The 17,092-nt window shown below is 36.3% G+C and overlaps 1 protein-coding gene across 1 annotated transcript in view; it reads right to left on the minus strand.

Moving 5' to 3' along the window:
* Positions 1–13,673: 13,673 nt before the first annotated feature.
* Positions 13,674–17,092, minus strand: part of enpp6 (ectonucleotide pyrophosphatase/phosphodiesterase 6) — a 34,830-nt gene continuing 31,411 nt past the window's right edge. Inside the window, exons 5-8 of the mRNA XM_026369432.1 lie at positions 16,872–17,051; positions 15,520–15,657; positions 14,872–14,995; positions 13,674–14,567 (exon numbers count right to left, since the gene is read on the minus strand). Coding sequence (XP_026225217.1) covers positions 14,359–14,567; positions 14,872–14,995; positions 15,520–15,657; positions 16,872–17,051 — 651 coding nt within the window. The 3' untranslated portion in view covers positions 13,674–14,358. The remainder of the gene's footprint in view (positions 14,568–14,871; positions 14,996–15,519; positions 15,658–16,871; positions 17,052–17,092) is intronic.

The following is a 17,092-nucleotide window of genomic DNA, read 5'->3' on the forward strand; positions in this document are numbered from 1 at the left end:
AACTCCTGGCGGTCTAACTCCTTTTGTATCTCTGCAGCAACTAAAGCTATTTTTATGTCGCAAACGCTTTCTCTCGTCAAGAGAAGCACTTCAGCATAGACATGTGTGTAGTGTAGTGTACAAGCAATGTTTATAAACAAAAGGTTATTTGCCATCAAATATGTTGCATTTAGACTAAATATAAGCAGGAAACTCCTTTCTAACTCCTTTGTATCTCTGCAGCAACTATTGCTTTCTCCAATACAAAATCCTTATTATGGTCGCAAACGCTTTCTCTCGTCAAGAGAAGCACTTCAGAATAGACATGTGTGTAGTGTAGTGTACAAGCAATGTTTATAAACAAAAGGTTATTTGCCATCAAATATGTTGCATTTAGACTAAATATAAGCAGGAAACTCCTTTCTAACTCCTTTTGTATCTCTGCAGCAACTATTGCTTTTCTCCAATACAAATCCTTATTATGGTCGCAAACGCTTTCTCTCGTCAAGAGAAGCACTTCAGAATAGACATGTGTGTAGTGTAGTGTACAAGCAATGTTTATAAACAAAAGGTTATTTGCCATCAAATATGTTGCATTTAGACTAAATATAAGCAGGAAACTCCTTTCTAACTCCTTTTGTATCTCTGCAGCAACTAAAGCTATTTTTATGGTCGCAAACGCTTTCTCTCGTCAAGAGAAGCACTTCAGAATAGACATGTGTGTAGTGTAGTGTACAAGCAATGTTTATAAACAAAAGGTTATTTGCCATCAAATATGTTGCATTTAGACTAAATATAAGCAGGAAACTCCTTTCTAACTCCTTTTGTATCTCTGCAGCAACTATTGCTTTTCTCCAATACAAAATCCTTATTATGCTCGCAAACGCTTTCTCTCGTCAAGAGAAGCACTTCAGAATAGACATGTGTGTAGTGTAGTGTACGAGCAATGTTTATAAACAAAAGGTTATTTGCCATCAAATATGTTGCATTTAGACTAAATATAAGCAGGAAACTCCTTTCTAACTCCTTTTGTATCTCTGCAGCAACTATTGCTTTTCTCCAATACAAAATCCTTATTATGGTCGCAAACGCTTTCTCTCGTCAAGAGAAGCACTTCAGAATAGACATGTGTGTAGTGTAGTGTACAAGCAATGTTTATAAACAAAAGGTTATTTGCCATCAAATATGTTGCATTTAGACTAAATATAAGCAGGAAACTCCTTTCTAACTCCTTTTGTATCTCTGCAGCAACTATTGCTTTTCTCCAATACAAAATCCTTATTATGGCTCGCAAACGCTTTCTCTCGTCAAGAGAAGCACTTCAGAATAGACATGTGTGTAGTGTAGTGTACAAGCAATGTTTATAAACAAAAGGTTATTTGCCATCAAATATGTTGCATTTAGACTAAATATAAGCAGGAAACTCCTTTCTAACTCCTTTTGTATCTCTGCAGCAACTATTGCTTTTCTCCAATACAAAATCCTTATTATGGTCGCAAACGCTTTCTCTCGTCAAGAGAAGCACTTCAGAATAGACATGTGTGTAGTGTAGTGTACAAGCAATGTTTATAAACAAAAGGTTATTTGCCATCAAATATGTTGCATTTAGACTAAATATAAGCAGGAAACTCCTTTCTAACTCCTTTTGTATCTCTGCAGCAACTATTGCTTTTCTCCAATACAAAATCCTTATTATGCTCGCAAACGCTTTCTCTCGTCAAGAGAAGCACTTCAGCATAGACATGTGTGTAGTGTAGTGTACAAGCAATGTTTATAAACAAAAGGTTATTTGCCATCAAATATGTTGCATTTAGACTAAATATAAGCAGGAAACTCCTTTCTAACTCCTTTTGTATCTCTGCAGCAACTAAAGCTATTTTATGGTCGCAAACGCTTTCTCTCGTCAAGAGAAGCACTTCAGAATAGACATGTGTGTAGTGTAGTGTACAAGCAATGTTTATAAACAAAAGGTTATTTGCCATCAAATATGTTGCATTTAGACTAAATATAAGCAGGAAACTCCTTTCTAACTCCTTTTGTATCTCTGCAGCAACTATTGCTTTTCTCCAATACAAAATCCTTATTATGGTCGCAAACGCTTTCTCTCGTCAAGAGAAGCACTTCAGAATAGACATGTGTGTAGTGTAGTGTACAAGCAATGTTTATAAACAAAAGGTTATTTGCCATCAAATATGTTGCATTTAGACTAAATATAAGCAGGAAACTCCTTTCTAACTCCTTTTGTATCTCTGCAGCAACTATTGCTTTTCTCCAATACAAAATCCTTATTATGGTCGCAAACGCTTTCTCTCGTCAAGAGAAGCACTTCAGAATAGACATGTGTGTAGTGTAGTGTACAAGCAATGTTTATAAACAAAAGGTTATTTGCCATCAAATATGTTGCATTTAGACTAAATATAAGCAGGAAACTCCTTTCTAACTCCTTTTGTATCTCTGCAGCAACTATTGCTTTTCTCCAATACAAAATCCTTATTATGGTCGCAAACGCTTTCTCTCGTCAAGAGAAGCACTTCAGAATAGACATGTGTGTAGTGTAGTGTACAAGCAATGTTTATAAACAAAAGGTTATTTGCCATCAAATATGTTGCATTTAGACTAAATATAAGCAGGAAACTCCTTTCTAACTCCTTTTGTATCTCTGCAGCAACTAAAGCTATTTTTATGGTCGCAAACGCTTTCTCTCGTCAAGAGAAGCACTTCAGAATAGACATGTGTGTAGTGTAGTGTACAAGCAATGTTTATAAACAAAAGGTTATTTGCCATCAAATATGTTGCATTTAGACTAAATATAAGCAGGAAACTCCTTTCTAACTCCTTTTGTATCTCTGCAGCAACTATTGCTTTTCTCCAATACAAAATCCTTATTATGCTCGCAAACGCTTTCTCTCGTCAAGAGAAGCACTTCAGAATAGACATGTGTGTAGTGTAGTGTACAAGCAATGTTTATAAACAAAAGGTTATTTGCCATCAAATATGTTGCATTTAGACTAAATATAAGCAGGAAACTCCTTTCTAACTCCTTTTGTATCTCTGCAGCAACTAAAGCTATTTTTATGGTCGCAAACGCTTTCTCTCGTCAAGAGAAGCACTTCAGAATAGACATGTGTGTAGTGTAGTGTACAAGCAATGTTTATAAACAAAAGGTTATTTGCCATCAAATATGTTGCATTTAGACTAAATATAAGCAGGAAACTCCTTTCTAACTCCTTTTGTATCTCTGCAGCAACTATTGCTTTTCTCCAATACAAAATCCTTATTATGGTCGCAAACGCTTTCTCTCGTCAAGAGAAGCACTTCAGAATAGACATGTGTGTAGTGTAGTGTACAAGCAATGTTTATAAACAAAAGGTTATTTGCCATCAAATATGTTGCATTTAGACTAAATATAAGCAGGAAACTCCTTTCTAACTCCTTTTGTATCTCTGCAGCAACTATTGCTTTTCTCCAATACAAAATCCTTATTATGGTCGCAAACGCTTTCTCTCGTCAAGAGAAGCACTTCAGAATAGACATGTGTGTAGTGTAGTGTACAAGCAATGTTTATAAACAAAAGGTTATTTGCCATCAAATATGTTGCATTTAGACTAAATATAAGCAGGAAACTCCTTTCTAACTCCTTTTGTATCTCTGCAGCAACTATTGCTTTTCTCCAATACAAAATCCTTATTATGGTCGCAAACGCTTTCTCTCGTCAAGAGAAGCACTTCAGAATAGACATGTGTGTAGTGTAGTGTACAAGCAATGTTTATAAACAAAAGGTTATTTGCCATCAAATATGTTGCATTTAGACTAAATATAAGCAGGAAACTCCTTTCTAACTCCTTTTGTATCTCTGCAGCAACTATTGCTTTTCTCCAATACAAATCCTTATTATGGTCGCAAACGCTTTCTCTCGTCAAGAGAAGCACTTCAGAATAGACATGTGTGTAGTGTAGTGTACAAGCAATGTTTATAAACAAAAGGTTATTTGCCATCAAATATGTTGCATTTAGACTAAATATAAGCAGGAAACTCCTTTCTAACTCCTTTTGTATCTCTGCAGCAACTATTGCTTTTCTCCAATACAAAATCCTTATTATGGTCGCAAACGCTTTCTCTCGTCAAGAGAAGCACTTCAGAATAGACATGTGTGTAGTGTAGTGTACAAGCATTGTTTATAAACAAATGGTCAAAAGTTATCAAATATGTTGCCTTTAGACTAAATATAAGCAGGAAACTCCTTTCTAACTCCTTTTGTATCTCTGCAGCAACTAATGCTTTTCTCCAATACAAAATCCTTATTATGGTCGCAAACGCTTTCTCTCGTCAAGAGAAGCACTTCAGCATAGACATGTGTGTAGTGTAGTGTACAAGCAATGTTTATAAACAAAAGGTTATTTGCCATCAAATATGTTGCATTTAGACTAAATATAAGCAGGAAACTCCTTTCTAACTCCTTTTGTATCTCTGCAGCAACTATTGCTTTTCTCCAATACAAAATCCTTATTATGGTCGCAAACGCTTTCTCTCGTCAAGAGAAGCACTTCAGCATAGACATGTGTGTAGTGTAGTGTACAAGCAATGTTTATAAACAAAAGGTTATTTGCCATCAAATATGTTGCATTTAGACTAAATATAAGCAGGAAACTCCTTTCTAACTCCTTTTGTATCTCTGCAGCAACTATTGCTTTTCTCCAATACAAAATCCTTATTATGGTCGCAAACGCTTTCTCTCGTCAAGAGAAGCACTTCAGCATAGACATGTGTGTAGTGTAGTGTACAAGCAATGTTTATAAACAAAAGGTTATTTGCCATCAAATATGTTGCATTTAGACTAAATATAAGCAGGAAACTCCTTTCTAACTCCTTTTGTATCTCTGCAGCAACTAAAGCTATTTTTATGGTCGCAAACGCTTTCTCTCGTCAAGAGAAGCACTTCAGCATAGACATGTGTGTAGTGTAGTGTACAAGCAATGTTTATAAACAAAAGGTTATTTGCCATCAAATATGTTGCATTTAGACTAAATATAAGCAGGAAACTCCTTTCTAACTCCTTTTGTATCTCTGCAGCAACTATTGCTTTTCTCCAATACAAAATCCTTATTATGCTCGCAAACGCTTTCTCTCGTCAAGAGAAGCACTTCAGCATAGACATGTGTGTAGTGTAGTGTACAAGCAATGTTTATAAACAAAAGGTTATTTGCCATCAAATATGTTGCATTTAGACTAAATATAAGCAGGAAACTCCTTTCTAACTCCTTTTGTATCTCTGCAGCAACTATTGCTTTTCTCCAATACAAAATCCTTATTATGGTCGCAAACGCTTTCTCTCGTCAAGAGAAGCACTTCAGCATAGACATGTGTGTAGTGTAGTGTACAAGCAATGTTTATAAACAAAAGGTTATTTGCCATCAAATATGTTGCATTTAGACTAAATATAAGCAGGAAACTCCTTTCTAACTCCTTTTGTATCTCTGCAGCAACTAAAGCTATTTTTATGGTCGCAAACGCTTTCTCTCGTCAAGAGAAGCACTTCAGCATAGACATGTGTGTAGTGTAGTGTACAAGCAATGTTTATAAACAAAAGGTTATTTGCCATCAAATATGTTGCATTTAGACTAAATATAAGCAGGAAACTCCTTTCTAACTCCTTTTGTATCTCTGCAGCAACTATTGCTTTTCTCCAATACAAAATCCTTATTATGCTCGCAAACGCTTTCTCTCGTCAAGAGAAGCACTTCAGCATAGACATGTGTGTAGTGTAGTGTACAAGCAATGTTTATAAACAAAAGGTTATTTGCCATCAAATATGTTGCATTTAGACTAAATATAAGCAGGAAACTCCTTTCTAACTCCTTTTGTATCTCTGCAGCAACTAAAGCTATTTTTATGGTCGCAAACGCTTTCTCTCGTCAAGAGAAGCACTTCAGCATAGACATGTGTGTAGTGTAGTGTACAAGCAATGTTTATAAACAAAAGGTTATTTGCCATCAAATATGTTGCATTTAGACTAAATATAAGCAGGAAACTCCTTTCTAACTCCTTTTGTATCTCTGCAGCAACTATTGCTTTTCTCCAATACAAAATCCTTATTATGGTCGCAAACGCTTTCTCTCGTCAAGAGAAGCACTTCAGCATAGACATGTGTGTAGTGTAGTGTACAAGCAATGTTTATAAACAAAAGGTTATTTGCCATCAAATATGTTGCATTTAGACTAAATATAAGCAGGAAACTCCTTTCTAACTCCTTTTGTATCTCTGCAGCAACTATGCTTTTCTCCAATACAAATCCTTATTAAGGTCGCAAACGCTTTCTCTCGTCAAGAGAAGCACATCAGCATAGACATGTGTGTAGTGTAGTGTACAAGCAATGTTTATAAACAAAAGGTTATTTGCCATCAAATATGTTGCATTTAGACTAAATATAAGCAGGAAACTCCTTTCTAACTCCTTTTGTATCTCTGCAGCAACTAAAGCTATTTTTATGGTCGCAAACGCTTTCTCTCGTCAAGAGAAGCACTTCAGCATAGACATGTGTGTAGTGTAGTGTACGAGCAATGTTTATAAACAAAAGGTTATTTGCCATCAAATATGTTGCATTTAGACTAAATATAAGCAGGAAACTCCTTTCTAACTCCTTTTGTATCTCTGCAGCAACTATTACTTTTCTCCAATACAAAATCCTTATTATGGTCGCAAACGCTTTCTCTCGTCAAGAGAAGCACTTCAGCATAGACATGTGTGTAGTGTAGTGTACAAGCAATGTTTATAAACAAAAGGTTATTTGCCATCAAATATGTTGCATTTAGACTAAATATAAGCAGGAAACTCCTTTCTAACTCCTTTTGTATCTCTGCAGCAACTATTGCTTTTCTCCAATACAAAATCCTTATTATGCTCGCAAACGCTTTCTCTCGTCAAGAGAAGCACTTCAGAATAGACATGTGTGTAGTGTAGTGTACAAGCAATGTTTATAAACAAAAGGTTATTTGCCATCAAATATGTTGCATTTAGACTAAATATAAGCAGGAAACTCCTTTCTAACTCCTTTTGTATCTCTGCAGCAACTAAAGCTATTTTTATGGTCGCAAACGCTTTCTCTCGTCAAGAGAAGCACTTCAGAATAGACATGTGTGTAGTGTAGTGTACAAGCAATGTTTATAAACAAAAGGTTATTTGCCATCAAATATGTTGCATTTAGACTAAATATAAGCAGGAAACTCCTTTCTAACTCCTTTTGTATCTCTGCAGCAACTAAAGCTATTATTATGGTCGCAAACGCTTTCTCTCGTCAAGAGAAGCACTTCAGCATAGACATGTGTGTAGTGTAGTGTACAAGCAATGTTTATAAACAAAAGGTTATTTGCCATCAAATATGTTGCATTTAGACTAAATATAAGCAGGAAACTCCTTTCTAACTCCTTTTGTATCTCTGCAGCAACTATTGCTTTTCTCCAATACAAAATCCTTATTATGGCTCGCAAACGCTTTCTCTCGTCAAGAGAAGCACTTCAGCATAGACATGTGTGTAGTGTAGTGTACAAGCAATGTTTATAAACAAAAGGTTATTTGCCATCAAATATGTTGCATTTAGACTAAATATAAGCAGGAAACTCCTTTCTAACTCCTTTTGTATCTCTGCAGCAACTATTGCTTTTCTCCAATACAAAATCCTTATTATGGTCGCAAACGCTTTCTCTCGTCAAGAGAAGCACTTCAGCATAGACATGTGTGTAGTGTAGTGTACAAGCAATGTTTATAAACAAAAGGTTATTTGCCATCAAATATGTTGCATTTAGACTAAATATAAGCAGGAAACTCCTTTCTAACTCCTTTTGTATCTCTGCAGCAACTATTGCTTCTCCAATACAAATCTTATTATGGTCGCAAACGCTTTCTCTCGTCAAGAGAAGCACTTCAGAATAGACATGTGTGTAGTGTAGTGTACAAGCAATGTTTATAAACAAAAGGTTATTTGCCATCAAATATGTTGCATTTAGACTAAATATAAGCAGGAAACTCCTTTCTAACTCCTTTTGTATCTCTGCAGCAACTATTGCTTTTCTCCAATACAAAATCCTTATTATGCTCGCAAACGCTTTCTCTCGTCAAGAGAAGCACTTCAGAATAGACATGTGTGTAGTGTAGTGTACAAGCAATGTTTATAAACAAAAGGTTATTTGCCATCAAATATGTTGCATTTAGACTAAATATAAGCAGGAAACTCCTTTCTAACTCCTTTTGTATCTCTGCAGCAACTAAAGCTATTTTATGGTCGCAAACGCTTTCTCTCGTCAAGAGAAGCACTTCAGAATAGACATGTGTGTAGTGTAGTGTACAAGCAATGTTTATAAACAAAAGGTTATTTGCCATCAAATATGTTGCATTTAGACTAAATATAAGCAGGAAACTCCTTTCTAACTCCTTTTGTATCTCTGCAGCAACTATTGCTTTTCTCCAATACAAAATCCTTATTATGGTCGCAAACGCTTTCTCTCGTCAAGAGAAGCACTTCAGAATAGACATGTGTGTAGTGTAGTGTACAAGCAATGTTTATAAACAAAAGGTTATTTGCCATCAAATATGTTGCATTTAGACTAAATATAAGCAGGAAACTCCTTTCTAACTCCTTTTGTATCTCTGCAGCAACTATTGCTTTTCTCCAATACAAAATCCTTATTATGCTCGCAAACGCTTTCTCTCGTCAAGAGAAGCACTTCAGAATAGACATGTGTGTAGTGTAGTGTACAAGCAATGTTTATAAACAAAAGGTTATTTGCCATCAAATATGTTGCATTTAGACTAAATATAAGCAGGAAACTCCTTTCTAACTCCTTTGTATCTCTGCAGCAACTATTGCTTTTCTCCAATACAAAATCCTTATTATGGTCGCAAACGCTTTCTCTCGTCAAGAGAAGCACTTCAGAATAGACATGTGTGTAGTGTAGTGTACAAGCAATGTTTATAAACAAAAGGTTATTTGCCATCAAATATGTTGCATTTAGACTAAATATAAGCAGGAAACTCCTTTCTAACTCCTTTTGTATCTCTGCAGCAACTATTGCTTTTCTCCAATACAAAATCCTTATTATGCTCGCAAACGCTTTCTCTCGTCAAGAGAAGCACTTCAGAATAGACATGTGTGTAGTGTAGTGTACAAGCAATGTTTATAAACAAAAGGTTATTTGCCATCAAATATGTTGCATTTAGACTAAATATAAGCAGGAAACTCCTTTCTAACTCCTTTTGTATCTCTGCAGCAACTATTGCTTTTCTCCAATACAAAATCCTTATTATGCTCGCAAACGCTTTCTCTCGTCAAGAGAAGCACTTCAGAATAGACATGTGTGTAGTGTAGTGTACAAGCAATGTTTATAAACAAAAGGTTATTTGCCATCAAATATGTTGCATTTAGACTAAATATAAGCAGGAAACTCCTTTCTAACTGCTTTTGTATCTCTGCAGCAACTAAAGCTATTTTTATGGTCGCAAACGCTTTCTCTCGTCAAGAGAAGCACTTCAGAATAGACATGTGTGTAGTGTAGTGTACAAGCAATGTTTATAAACAAAAGGTTATTTGCCATCAAATATGTTGCATTTAGACTAAATATAAGCAGGAAACTCCTTTCTAACTCCTTTTGTATCTCTGCAGCAACTATTGCTTTTCTCCAATACAAAATCCTTATTATGGTCGCAAACGCTTTCTCTCGTCAAGAGAAGCACTTCAGAATAGACATGTGTGTAGTGTAGTGTACAAGCAATGTTTATAAACAAAAGGTTATTTGCCATCAAATATGTTGCCTTTAGACTAAATATAAGCAGGAAACTCCTTTCTAACTGCTTCTCAATCTGTGCAGCAACTAAGGCTTTTCCAACCATTCAAAATCCTTATTATAGTCGCAAACGCTTTCTCTGAGCGAGAGAAGCACAATAGCATAGACATGTGTGTAGTGTAGTGTAGTGTACAAGCAATGTTTATAAACAAAAGGTAATTAGTTATCAAATATGTTGCCTCTAGACTAAATATAAGCAGGAAACTCCTTTCTAACTGCTTCTGAATCTGTGCAGCAACTAAGGCTTTTCCAACCATTCAACATCCTTATTATAGTCGCAAAAGCTGTGCATTTGTGTTGGTGTGGATCTTTTCTTTCTGTCTCTGTTAAGAACAATTGTTTTTTGAATCTTGAATCATAACATGAGGTTACACTGTAACTGTAATGTACATGTTTCCATTTCTACTGTTGATTGAATTAAAGATTGATATTTTACTTTATCAATCGCATTAGTTCCATATCAATTCATTTCAGGCAGCAGGTCATTTGTAAACTTCTCAAATGAGTTAATTTCTAGGTTACATCACACTGTCACTGTCATCATGTGTTGTTGTGCAAAAAAAAAGAATACTTTATATTTTTAAGTTTGAACAAACATTTATTGTTATAACTTAAAATACTAATGAACAGTTTACAGTGTTTATTCCATATTCAGTTGTATTCAGACACTTTATATCATAAGGGTAAGATATAGAGAGCTAGAAAACCCAACAAATCCCCCTTGAGCAGCACTAGGCGACAGTGGAGAGGAAAAACTCCCACAGAACCAGGCTCAAGGTGAGTGGCCATCTGCCTCGACCAGTTGGGGTGAGTGGAAAGAGGAGAGAGAAAAGAAAAGCAACAACAAGCAGCAGACAAACACTGAGCAGGTGGGTTGGTCCACAGCTGCACACAGGTACAATACAGTTCTGAAGCTGAGGATCCCTGCAGAAAGGTCCAGAGATACAGAGACAGAGAGGAAAAAACACAACTATGGTAAGTTTAATCTGATTTAAAAATATGTTCTTGATCATATTTATCTTTGTAAGACCAGATAACTGCAGGAATAAATCAATAAACTCCATAAATAACCTGTAAAATACAATAACAGACTCACGTTGCTGAAATGGTGTCAGGTGTAGTTGAGGATTATGTGGAGATTATGAAGTCTCCTCTAGGTGTGGGGTCGTTTCTGGTGAGTAGAGAAGCAGGAGCTGGTGGTGAACATGGATGATGGAGAAGAGAAATACATCTTCTGTAGAAGGACTTGTCACAAACAAAATGTGCTGTGTGAAAATAGTTCAAATCAACAAGGTTCCTTTCTGAAAGTCCTACTGCAGACACCCTGATGTATTATTTAAACATTTCCAGATCAAAGATCCACAGTCACCATGACAGGACTCCCAGCCATGTATACAACTAGAAAAGTCACATTTTCATCTGACTGGTTTTAGAATCTTCATTCATTCTTCAATGTTTTAGAAAATCAAACAATTTAAAACAAATGTCTGAACACTGACACAATAAGTAAACCTCAGACTTTTCTACAGTGTACTTATTACTACCCTAAGTTCCCAGTTTAGTGGGAGGAAGAAGAGTTGTTTCAACGAAGCTCAGTCCTGGTTTCCACAAGATGCAGGTTCCTGTTGATGACTCTTCCAGAACATGGAAACACCTGAGAAACAAAGAACATTGGTTCAATTAACAATAAATACTTTTTTTATTGTTATGTAACATCAAACTGAGCATGTGGCTCAAGATCCTGGTGGACTGGTCATACTGGGCTCTGAGACGAGCAACATTCTGTGATCGCACTTAAGTTTAAGTAGGTATGTGTGTTCAAAACCTTTGTGTTTTGTCTCATAATGCCGTTTGACATGACAGTTTCTGAACATAGCAGCCACACTGAATCTCTCCTCTCTGTCGTCTGTGTCTCTCCCTCTCTCCTCTCTGTCGTCTGTTTCTCTCCTCTCTGTCTCTCTGTCTTTATTTATTACTTTACATTACTTCCTTTCCATCCCCAAACTTTCTCTCACCTACTGTTGGGTCGCAACTTTTACCGCCTGTGATCCACACAATCGATTGGCTAAGTGAAGTCATTCGCATTCAATTAGCCAAGACTTTCACGTTCGCGTCCACTAAAAAACTGCCGTAAAGATCGAAATAGCTGAGCCGATTAAAATTAAGGTGTCCCGCTAGATTTAGAATCAAAAAGTTGGGTTTGGTCTGTAGCTCCGGGTCCGTTTGGGACAGCTTCTGGGTCCAGATCCAGACCGCGGTCCGCCTTGTTAGTGACCCCTGAGTAATAGGTGTAAAAACAGAACAGAAAACAATGTTTTGGGATTTTGATGAATGTGTATTCCTCCTAAACCCATGAAATTAAAGTTTTTTGTTCTCTCTGGTTTGTGGAACAATATTGCTGAGGTTGATGTTGAGATGTACAGAGAAGGTTTTTTGTTATCTTTATTTTTCTGTATTTGTCACCATAATCTGTAATTATGAAAACCCACAAATTAAAAATGCAAAGTAACAAACAAAAATCCCTGCAAAATGCAGGTAAACAACTCACAAGCGGAGGGAACAAAGTCAGAAAAACAAAAAACAGTCATGGTCACATGTGAGAGTCCATGTGCGAACAATCAACAAACCAACTAACCAACTAACCAATAAACCAACCAACCAACCAACCAAGTGTGGAGTCATGTAGCATGTAGTGTAGGATATAGTTTAACAATTCAGCAACATACAGAGGACTCAGGTAGTGATGGGGTGGAGGAGGGTTGCACAGGAGCATGTCTGAAAGGCAGAATTTCAGAAACAAGGTAACATTTACACATTTATTGATCCAAGGGGATCAATAAAGTATGTCATATTTAAAGAATTAATTCTATGAGCTCATTGGCTTGAGAAAGCAACAAGAATGGAATGGAATGCAAACTAAGGAATATCAATTTTACCATGCCGTGGAAGATTTGATCTGGAAAAGAGATTCATGAGATATAAATCAAACAAGCAACAGAAAACACAGCAGTAGTAGGCCAGAAAGCGTAATAGAAGGAGGTCATCAGAGGCCAGACAGTAAAAAAAGAGGAGGCGAGAGAGCAGAATGCCATCACAGGTCAGCGCAAGAGAACCAAGACCAAAATACGAAGAGGAGTCAGAGGCCAGACAGTAAGAAAGGACAAGGCCATCGGGGGCCACAGAGTAAACCAGAGAGTGAAACTAGCGATAAACTGTTTAATTGTCAATGGAGGTTTAGAGAAAAACTTGAAACTATACTGGATGAATTGAATGCAAAGTTGGTGTAGGAAAAAAAAACGGATATATCGAACAATTTCTATATAAGACACTCACTAAAGGTATTCATGGCTTCACAGACTGAGAATATTGCACTCATTTCAGTTTGGATTTATGATGAGCTAAGCTAAGCTAAGGATGCCCAGAAGCTCAAGAAATGACCTATATACTTACAGGGGGAGAGACCGATTTACACCTGAACAAGGAAGGATTCCACAATTAACACAATAAAAAATGAAGTTAGTGGAGTAGTAAGTAGTAAGTTAGTAGTAATGGTGGTGATTTGTTTGGGTGTGTTTACCTAGTACATAAATGGTAAATGGTCTGCACTCATATAGCGCTTTTCTACCTAGCTGGTACTCAAAGCACTCTACACTGCGTCTCATTCACCCATTCAGTCATTCATACACACACTCACACACAGAGTTGCTATGCAGTGGACCTGACTCACTGGGGGCAACTTAGGGCTCAGTATCTTGCCCAAGGACACTTTGGCATGTGACATGGCAGCCGGGAATCAAACCACCAATCCTATGATTGGTAGACAACTGCTCTGCCTATTGAGCCACAGCCACCCCTATAACCACAGCCACCCCTATGCTACATGATACATACTGTATCAAAATTAGTCACCGTAATTGAAGCTAATTTATTTGTACATTAGTTACAAATCATGTCTAATACAGGGTCTTGTTGCTCAATTGAGCATGAACAGCTCAAATAAAACATTCAATCATACAGACTTGATAATAATTCAAGAATTTCATAGCGGAAATGATGAACATTCTCCTAGACATATTTGTGATTTGCCCATTTTAAAATCACATTAATAAAGGTTTAAACTGCATGAGTTAAAAAAAGAATAGCATCCTGTAGGCTGTCTATCTGTGTAAAAATTCTCTTGTGTGATTTCTGAATGAATTGTCTCTGATTTGGATAAGCAGGAGCATATAGTTATACTGAAAGTTCCTAATGACAAAAATAGGTAATTTCTAAGTTTCATGGAAAGAACTATGTAATTTGGACATTATTTTACATCAGTAATAAGTCTTGTTGACATTTTTTTTAATTTTCATTTTTTACTATGGTACTGGGGGCATTTTATTGTTTATTATTATTTAATTACAGAACACAAAACTAAAAACAAAATAAATTTGTTGTTTTAATTTATTGGTAATCAATAAATCCAACAAATAAAATTTCCTTCATGGTTTAGTATTCCATTTATAGATTAGCATTACTATTCTTAAACTGTAAACTTTTAAATGTTTCAATGCCATATTGCCAGCAAAAATCCTAACAAGCCCAAACAATGAGTCCTGGGGGTTGTGGGCTGGGATGGACCAGAGCTGTTCAGGAGGTACTCTACCCTAGTCCAGGACCCATTATTGGGCAAAGGTTCAACTCCCAAAGTCCAACACATCAAGTTATAGATGTCCACTGATTGAATTGGTGCCGCCCGAACATTACGCTTGAAGTCTGAAAGAAAGGATATAAAAACATTATCAGCTCTACATCTGAAATTGTCATTTAGGTTTAGGTTTAACACAAAAAAAATATATAAATATTAAATATATAATATAAATATATTAAATATTTTAATGTCAGAGCAACAATTTAATTTCTCCTGCAGTTAACTGTCTTCATATAGCTGGCTTTATGCACACAGTGGATAACTGAAGAGCACCATAAAAAAAGGTGTTCCTAGCTGCTTGTGTAAAAAATGTAATGCAAAGCTGTATGACTATTAAGTTAAATATGATATTTAGTTGATGTTTAGTACCAGGTCCAGTTGCCAAAAATAAGCCTCTCATGTCAATGAACTCGTTGTCGTAACCATGCCAGCCATTTTGCCAAGCTGAGGGTTCGCCAGAATCATTTTTCCAGTATGGGAGTTTTGCCTTGCTCTGGTGTGAAAACACAAACACACAGACGGACAGTAGAATCTTCTAATTAACAAGCCAAAAAATGTATGTTTGGAGTCACTAATAATACAGTAAAATCATTATAAAAACATCTACAAAGCAAATTCTTACAGTATTAAACATCAGCATCGTTTTCATCCATGTTTACATATTTTCTTGGAATGATAACACCAGCGGTTAATGAGTTGGGATATATGTAACAAAAGTTTAAAAGTAATAGTTTTTAATGTGTGCATATACTGCATTATGGATTTATTATTCAGTAAAAATCATGATTCCGTGTGCCAATTAATAAATTGCAGATTTTATTTTTATTGCATTTTAGAATAAATTAACTTATACTAATAAACTTTTCTTTTTTGTAATGGGTTTGTATTTTACAGCTTACAGCTCATTTAGACACATCTGTATTTAGTTGTATTCATCTAAAATGCATTTTCTCTAAAAGTGACAAGTAATTTTTGTTCTAGTGATGCCAGTGATACAAGTTGAATATGATCTGTTACCTGAATAATGAACCAGCCTGGCTCAGCCACCAGTGTCAAGGGGGAAACAAATTTCCCTCCTTTGTAATGAAAACGTCCAGGGATCTGCTGTCTTGCATAGACATGCATGTGAGGGACCTGAGACAATGTGGCATACACCTTGCAAATACACACAAACACACACACACACACACACACACACACACACACAGTGTTTGTACAATTTGTTTTTGATAACACCTTATCTTTAATGTTGTAGCGCCTATAATGGGGCTTAGCTTGGGTCAGCTTGCTGTTGTACAGTTTCCTATGTGCAGCCCACAATTCTCTAATAACCCTGGACTAGAACCAACTCTGAAACAGCCATTTTTTGAGGACGCTCAGGTATTTCAATGCCTGCAGCACCATGCTCTGGATCCTCCTGGATCTGGGTGTTTACCTTTCTACATTCAAGACTAGTCTTAACACTTACCTTTTTATAAAGCTTGTAGATAGAGATGGATCAGATGACTCTGGACCATCTCTTAGTTATGCTGCTATTAGTTAGTCTGCTGGGGGACCTCTACTTATACATTTAGCTCCTCTCTTTACAATTATACTTTGTAAGGTCTTAAACCTTACAATGTAAAGTGCCTTGAGAAGACTTCTGTTGTAATTTGGAGATGTACAAATAAACTTAAATTGAATTAAAAGGCACACAAAATATCTACGTCAAGGAGAAAACAAAGTATTTCAGTTGGACTTTTTGGTGTTTTCTTGTTTTCATGAAAGAGAAAATGAAATTATCGTGAAATGGAATATTTATGAAAATCAAAAACCTGGGTTGATGCTTGTGCAATACTAGCTTACCTGTGTTTTCTGTCTTGACACCCAGTGTCCTAGGCACCTATGCTGAATACCTGCATTCAAACGCTGTAATGCAGCGAATCACCTCATCATTACCTGTTTCTGTCTAGCTTTTTATAAAAAAGTATTTAAATGCTGATTCTGAGTGCCTAGTCACTTCTTTGAGTTTAATTTAAAAAATAAAGCCTGACACCTGAGACCCGGGAGCGCAGAGATCCCACTTGACCTGATCACATTGAGCAGAATTTGGACCCAACTCATGTCTTGGATCAAGTATTTGGTTCTCAGAATAGAGTGGACCAATGAAGACCTCTAGTATCATTGCCAGCATTAGATTTCTCCCCATCCACAACAACATAAAATCCACCAAGATTTCCTGTTTTGACTTAGTGGTATCTATTTTAACAATTCCTTGATTTGGATAGTTTTGCAGATACCCTTAATATAGCTAATAATTTTATTAATTTCTCAATAAATCACTCTGACTTTAACTCATAATGGCAAAGAAGAAAACTGTCTGGTCTTACCTCTTGGTAACTCTTGTCTTTGGGCCACAGACTGACCACTGAGCCTCTGTCCATCATCTTGACAATGTCGGACATGTTGATATACTTATCCAGTTCTATGACCTTCTCCATCCACTGGATCTTTGTCATACCATGATCTGAAAATAGCATAATGTTCAGCTGGTTGACCATGCTCTTCTCCTGGAAAGATTAGCACCAGAAAAGAAACTATGTGAGATGCC

The sequence above is a fragment of the Anabas testudineus genome, chromosome 10 (assembly GCF_900324465.2).
Source record: "Anabas testudineus chromosome 10, fAnaTes1.2, whole genome shotgun sequence".
Classification (NCBI taxonomy): Eukaryota; Metazoa; Chordata; class Actinopteri; order Anabantiformes; family Anabantidae; genus Anabas; species Anabas testudineus.